The following is a 7500-nucleotide window of genomic DNA, read 5'->3' on the forward strand; positions in this document are numbered from 1 at the left end:
ACTAAACATATACGTTACTCTATTTCATAAGTTTTTTTATCCTTATATTTTAACTTCTACACTATTGTATATCTTAGATTCCCATTTTTCACTTTCATGATTTTCTTTTTAAACATATTAAAATTATATTCATCTATACTGAGCAACCTGAGATCGAAGCTCACGACTGCTTCTTTTTAAATAACCTGAAATATGCAAATGAGTCTAGTTCAAAGGAATATACAGAGGGGGCATTATGAGAGACGTCTTTCTGCTTCACTAGCTTCAGCTTCACCAAACATCTCGAGGTCCAACCCGTGTTCAGAATCCTCCGCCGCTGTTTGTCTACGTCTGCGTTTGAGTCGTCGCGACGACGTTTGAAGCGCTCCTTTGCGCCGAGCCGGGTGCAGCGCTACAGGTCGGTGAAGGTGTAGCTCCGTCACCTTTAATGACGCACTCGTCGTAAACGGCTTTAACCAGAAATGACAGAAAGAGTTTTTAACTGAATGTCTTAACTTCACTCAGCGATCTCGTTAATTTCACCGGGCAAACCGCCAGAATCTAATCAATATACTGGAAATACTGTGTGTGTGTGTGTGTGTGTGTCCCCCCCCCCCCTCGCTTTTATCTTCCTCTGCTTCGCTTCAATTTGTTCTCGTTAAAGACGAATCCATTCTGCTCCTCCTCCTCCTCCCTCCGTCTCAGAGTGTTCATTTCTCCTGTGTCTCTTCATAGAGTTGCACCGTCGTTTAAAGCTCACAAGAACATTCTGAGTCTCCTCCCAACGGGCCGCTTGTGAATCAATAATCCAGGAGAGCGGCGTTCTCTTATTAAATGTTGAAAATATAAATAAAATCTCAACACCAGCCTTCTTTTAGCGACACAAATGCTCTTTTTTTTATTGTATTAACACTGTGATGTAAAGCTGCCTCTGATGCCGTTTTAATCTTAATCTTAATCTTAATCCTAAAAGGCGTACTTACGTTGGCCCCAGCGACCCGTCCGGGGGTTCAGGTAGTTCGGGTAGAGTCCGTTGGGTCGGTCCATTTTGGCGAGCAGCTTCCGGATGTGCATCACCTGACACCGGCACCAGACACCAGAGATTTAATCCACACAGGAAGGATTAGATAATAAATAAAGATGAACAAAGCAGAGAAAACAGCTGCAGCGCATCAGCCGTGCAAAGTGAATCATACCCACAATCAACCACCACAGGTGTGCTGCATCACTGCTGCAATGCTAACGCAATGCTAACGCAATGCAACACAGCTCTTCTTAGCTGAAGCTGAGGATATTTCCTGCTACTTTCTTGGTACTTTTTTTTGGTCGAGGCTCCAAGCGACCTGAGACGATACTAGAAGTTGGAGTTAACCGAAGCTACCGTCAAAAGCAACCGCAATGCTTTTAATCTCTGGCAGCCAACAGACACTGTCTCAGTCTGCATCGGTAAACCAAATAGACATTAGACATTCACTCCCAGCGGTACCTTCTGGTAGTAGGCCGGGTTCCCCGTCAGGTACGTCAGGTGGACGAACTCCATGTGGAGAGTCCCGAACTCAGCCAGGATGCTGCTGCCCGCCGACGCCCAGCCCCAGTTACGACCGACACCGCTGGAAGAGGAGGAAGAGGAGGGAGAGGAGGAAGAGGGGGGAAGAGGAGGAAGAGGGAGGACGAAGAGGAAGGGGGGAGAGGGGAGAGAGAAGGAAGAGGAGGGAGAGGGAGGAAGAGGAGGGAGAGGGAGGAATAGGAAGGAAGAGGAGAGAGAGAGAGAAGGGAGAGAAGGAAGAGGGGGGAAGAGGAAGAAGAGGGGGGAAGAGGGTGGAAGAGAAGGGAGAGGAGGCAGAGGAGGGAAGAGAAGGGAGAGGAGGAAGAGGGGGGAAGAGGGAGGAGAGGAGGAAGAGGGGGAAGAGGGGGAAGAGGGTGGAAGAGAAGGGAGAGGAGGAAGAGGGGGAAGAGGGTGGAAGAGAAGGGAGAGGAGGACGGGGGGAAGAGGGAGGACAGAGGATGGGATGAGAGAAAGACAGAAAGGAGAGAGACAAAGAAAGAAAGATTATGATTGAACAGAATAATCATGTGTTTAACTGGTGCATAGAACAACACATCGTCTCTGCAGAAGCTGACGGGTTTTTAAAACAGACGAAACAAACTTCATCGAGCTGTGAAGACCTGATCTCCTGAGAGAGTGTTTCATAATAAGAATAACACGTCATAATAACCATCACACTATTATAACACCTTTACGTAACCTGTGGCTTGATTTCCCTCATAAATACATAATGAAGTTTGATCCTGGATTCACAGCAGCAAAAGTACATCAATAAATGTGATACATTCCCACTGTTGTACTCTTACTACTCCTCCATCTTCACAACACCACCAGACCAGAGTCGGGTTCAGGAGTTCTACTCGGTCACATTTACACCAGACGCAGACGGGAGGCGTCTGCAACCGCTTCAATTTTACATGAGCGCATTCAACATTAATGGGATGCTACGTGTGTGTGTGTGTGTGTGTGTGTGTGTGTGTGTGTGTGGAGGAAGAGGCGTGTGTGTTTGTCTGAACAAGTGGCAAAAGAGAGGGATGTGTTACACAGTATAAGTGTGCATTTAGATTAAATGTGTGTGTGTGTGTGTGTGTGTAATTATTCCTCGGGGCGTTTGAGTTTGTCTGAGTGTGTGTGTGTGTGTGTGTGTGTGTGTGTGTGTGTGTGTGGCCATTTTGTGTGGTGGGAGATTGAGACGAAACGTGAAGCGTCGGCTCTCTAATGAATTTGAATTACCTCGAGAGAAGGAGGCCCTCTATTGTACGAGACACACACACACACACACACACACACACACACACACACACACTTCACAGGTACAATGGAAATGAAAAAGGCAGCAGAGAGCAATAAGAGGAACAGAAAAGGATGGAAATGTTATTATGCTAATGTTAGACTTCAGGCTACCACTGTTACGAGCTTTAACAGGTTTCTATAAGTTGAATTTCACTCTTCATAAAGACGCTTTTTTTGACGCCTGTTAAAAGACAATTTACTCTCCGCTCACAGATATTTCCAGTTATTCAAAAACTCATTGTCAGGCCGGAGCCCGAGCGAAGCCGCGTTTTGGTGGGAATTAACACTCGAGCGCCAGATTATGTAATAATAACGATGAAAGTGTGAGTTCAGTTTTCACAAAACCCACACGGTCCTGAGAGGAGGTCCGATCAGGGAGACAACGGCGGAAAACACCGGCGTGGGCGGGTCGAATCTTAAAACCAGAAGACTTTTCCACATTGAGCTGTGGCGGTAAAATCAGATGAAGCAGGATTTTGTTGAGGGACTTCGAGTACCGACTCTTTGATAATATACAGCGAGTTCTTTCAAATCGATTAAAATATAAAAAGGTAAAAAGAGTAAACGATCCGTCGATCAAGTCACACCACAGTTTGTTCCAGGCTGCTCTCAACTGTCACCGTCTCGTTCACTTTTTGCCGTCAGGCCATCTAAAAAGGTGAAGACCACGGACGGTATTTTTCGGGAACGTCACTGACCTCTTGAGGTTGACCATGGCCCAGGGGATTCCTGTGGGGGTGTTAAAGGCAGGAAGTAGCTTCTCTGCTAGCTGGACCGCCTTCAGCTTGAACACCTGGAGAGAGAGAGAGAGAGAGAGAGAGAGAGAGAGAGAGGGAGAGGGTTAGCTCTAGGTTTGGTCAACATCACGTTCCGCAGTCCATCAAGCTTCCCTGCTTGATATTCTTCTGGCGGCTGACAGGTACGAGCATAAAACAACCGCTAACCACCAAAAACAAATGCAGGGTGGAGGGAGAATAAGGCGGAGTGAGATGTCAGGAGACAAGCGATTGCTAAATGATGGCCTCGGCTTGTCAGAGCTGGAACAGATTTATGGAGGAGACCGGCAGACTAATATATATGCATATATATACCAATCCTTTCAAACTGTGCTGCAGTCGTATGAGACGCTACTGTATCTGTGAGGAGAAGAGCTCGGAGGTCAAGCGGCCGAGCAGCGTGAGATTCCAAAGTACGCAGTCGGAGTCGGGTCGCGATTTATCGCGACTGGCGTCTAATTTAGACGGGCTGATGCAGAGAGAAACGGACATGTGTTCGGTTTGAGATTACACGAGCTCTCTCTCTCCCGTCAGACAGATGAAGGCTCGGTTAAAAAAAAAAAAGAAAACAAAAATCTGCTGCAGCCCTTTTTTTCCCTCAGCGTGCCACTCAAAGAGATGAAAAGAAACCGATATTTTGCTGAATACGAGCAGAATGCTGAGAGCTGAGAATGTATCTGTGGACGGTGTAAAACTCTCAAACAGACTGTTTTATTTATCTTAAAGAACCAACAGAGAACAGAAAGTTTCACAACTGCTCATTTAAGAAAGGCCGCCGCAAGAAACTGTTTCATTTGTTTGGATCATAAGACTATGAATTGTGGCTGGGATTTGGCTGCTAGTGTTAGCGTTAGTTAGCATAGCAAGCGTTAAGATAACATGGCAGAAGCTAGCGACTGCTAACAGCCAGAAAAGAACATAAATGTCTGTCTCTGGCTGTTAGCATTAGCTAGATGCAGCCTTGTTGCTAATGCTAGCTAACGCTAACTCTAGAAGGCAGGAACAAACATCTACGTTCTTTAGATGCAGATGTTTGTTTCTGGTTTCTAGCGTTAGCGTTAGCTAGCATAGTTAAGATTAGCAACAAGGCTGCCTCTAGTTAACGCAGCCGTAGACAAATATTTTGTTTTTGGTTTCTAGTGTTAGCGTTAGCTAGGATAGCTAGCGTTAGAAACATGGTTGACGCTAGCTAACGCTCCTTGTTGGTTTTATGGCAACATTGCTTTTCGCTAGCAGCCTGGCTACTATCCAAAACAAAGAAATGTCAATTTGAGATCTCCGTGCTTTTATAAAGGCAGAATAAAACACTAGTTTTCCCGTGATATACATTCTGCAGCGGTGGCCCTCAAGCTTTCATTTTCCCGGGAGATCACGACAAAACTGCATAGTGAAGGTGAGAAGAACCAATCTAAACGCTAATGGTGTCAATATTTTAAATCTTTATTTTGCTATCAAAAATAGTGAAAGCAAAAAACGTATTGCCACTTTAATGTTGCCTCCTAAAACTCAAGGTGCCCTTCAAGTTATGTGAGTTATGTTTTCCTTTGCTTGAAAATACTGAATTTATTGTCAATTTGTTTCATTCGAGGCACATTTCTTAATTTGAGGGACACCTGGCGAGAGTAATAATCCCACAAAAACATGACGCCGCGTTACAAAAGGTGTCACTTTTATGCCCAAAACAAAAACATGAAAGCTTATGTAAAAAATGATCCAATTATTCACAGCATGGATTTCAAAACCTTAATGAAAATGAACTAGACGCTCACAGCAGGACGCAGACTGTAAGAGCTGCATTCTGGTTTGTTGACAGTTGACGTGGCCTTTCATGAACCAGGTGATTAAAAAACTAAGTGGAGGTGACAAAGACGTACATCAAACTGACATAAAAGACAAATGAAGAGCTGATCCAGTATTGTAGTGAAGTGACATGAATAAAAATACTAAATCCGGTGTTGCTGTCTTCCTAAAAATGGTGTGAGTTGCTTGAGGGACGATGAAATGTGTTATAAAGATCCAGTTGCGCCGCACAAAGCTCTTGAAAAATAGCAAAAAAAAATGTCCTTCCACTTTGCAAACGGCTCAATTTTGACTTTGGCAATGTAAAAACTCTATTCTACTTCTGAAGGACAGTTGTGGAATAAATGCACAAAGAGGTAGCTGTACAAGTTGCAGACAGCATTCAGCAGAGCCTCGGAGGAGGAGGGAGCACTTCAGCAGACGGAGAACGATTCATCAACTCAATCTGTCAGAGCGGAGCGGTTTTATAGAGAGAGACCAGATCTATGGAAAAAAATCCTGACGCCTCACAAAGTACGGGGGAGCGATAACACATGGTGGTGTTTGCAGAATGCTTAAACAGCCAGTGGGACGTCTTACAGAGGACTGAGAGGTTAAACTGTGGAGCTAAACGTGGGACAAATAGACCCAGACGAGGGGGAGGGAGGGAGAGAACAATGTAGAGAGAGAGAGAGGGAGAGAGAGAGAGAGAGAACAATGTAGAGAGAGGGAGGGAGAGAGACAGAGAGAAGAGACAGAAACAGAGAGAGATAGACGGAGAGAGAGAAAGACAGACAGAGAGAGAGAGAAGAGACAGAAACAGACAGAGAGAGAATGATGTAGAGACAGAGAGAGAGACAGAAAGAGACACAGAGAAAGAGAGAGACAGAAAGAGACACAGAGAGAGAGAGAGACAGAAAGAGAGACACAGAGAGAGATAGAGAGAAAGAGACAGAGAGAGAGACAAAGACAGAAAGAGACATAGAGAGACAGAGAACGATGTAGAGAGAGATACACAGAGAGGGAGAGAGAGAGAATGATGTAGAGAGACAGAGAGAGAGAGACAGAAAGAGAGATAGAGAGAGAGAGAGAGAATGATGTAGAGAGACAGAGAGAGAATGATGTAGAGAGACAGAGAGAGACAGGGAGAGACAGAGAGAGAGGAGGATGTGAAGCGCATGAATGTGAGAGGAGAAGTATTAGTGAGGATGATCATCAAAAAGACATCAGGTGTGTTTTCATCTCCCGTATTTTCAATTACAATATAAAATTCAGGGGGAAAAAAGGAAACGTTAAAAAAGTACTGGAGGAGAGGAAGCAAAGGTCACAGACTTGGCAAAGTGTTGATGACGTACATGAAGCAATGTTGGGTCTCTGTACATTACAGTCTGTTGTGATTTAGTGCCGTATAAATAAATCTGACTTGACTTAAATGTCTGCCGAGGAGACGAATAGATCACAAACAGACCTGTGTGGAGCGACGAGGAGACTGTTAAAATCTGCAAATGTATACGGGAAGCAAACCAACGACCATAGTCCATCGCGTCACGCATTTTACTGAGAGCTTTGTCTGGCATCAGAACCAGGACCTTCTGAAGAAACGAGCGTGTTATCGTCGGTCGTTAAAAGGAAGGGAACCTCCTGAGAGACGGAGCGGAGGGCAGAGAACCCGTGTGCTTTAATTAGAGCCTTATCTTGTTTGTATTGTTACGGAGAGCATTAGCACACTTAACGCTATTCACTCAGGTAGCCAAAGTCACCCGCACCTCCGCTTTTCTCCCAGCAACCAGTGTGAAAACAGTCTTAGTCGACCAGCTGTCATGGTCCTCAGTTTGAGTTTCCTGTTTTATTTTGAAAGTGCAACTCTCCCGCGTCCTCGTGTTCTAACTCTTTTTCTGTTTTTTTCTGCTCCAGAATCATCATTCCCTTCATCGTCATTATTCTCCCGAAAAAAAAAACAAAGAACTCTACGTACTTTAATAAAAGCTTAAATTAACATACATTTTAAAAAAAAAAGACCGTCTCATTGGGATTTACAGAAGAAGAAATATTTAAAAGTTGAATCTCATGCTACTACAAATCTCTTATTCTGGTTGCAGCTCCTAGGTTATTAAACAGAAATGACTC

The 7500-nt window shown here is 44.6% G+C and overlaps 1 protein-coding gene across 3 annotated transcripts in view; it reads right to left on the minus strand.

The window, feature by feature from the left end:
• The window catches only part of man1a2 (mannosidase, alpha, class 1A, member 2), a 100738-nt gene that overhangs the window by 20442 nt on the left and 72796 nt on the right, over window positions 1–7500 (minus strand). For all 3 annotated transcript variants that reach the window (XR_011102203.1, XR_011102202.1, XM_068704620.1), the window contains exons 7-9: window positions 3517–3611; window positions 1466–1589; window positions 963–1056 (exon numbers count right to left, since the gene is read on the minus strand). Coding sequence is in view for 1 of the 3 variants with exons in the window: in XM_068704620.1 (XP_068560721.1) it covers window positions 963–1056; window positions 1466–1589; window positions 3517–3611 (313 nt within the window). In the remaining 2 variants the exon portion in view is untranslated. The remainder of the gene's footprint in view (window positions 1–962; window positions 1057–1465; window positions 1590–3516; window positions 3612–7500) is intronic.

The sequence above is a fragment of the Cebidichthys violaceus genome, unplaced genomic scaffold (assembly GCF_023349555.1).
Source record: "Cebidichthys violaceus isolate CVI_PGR_0920_01 unplaced genomic scaffold, fCebVio1.0.p SCAF_97, whole genome shotgun sequence".
Taxonomy (NCBI): Eukaryota; Metazoa; Chordata; class Actinopteri; order Perciformes; family Stichaeidae; genus Cebidichthys; species Cebidichthys violaceus.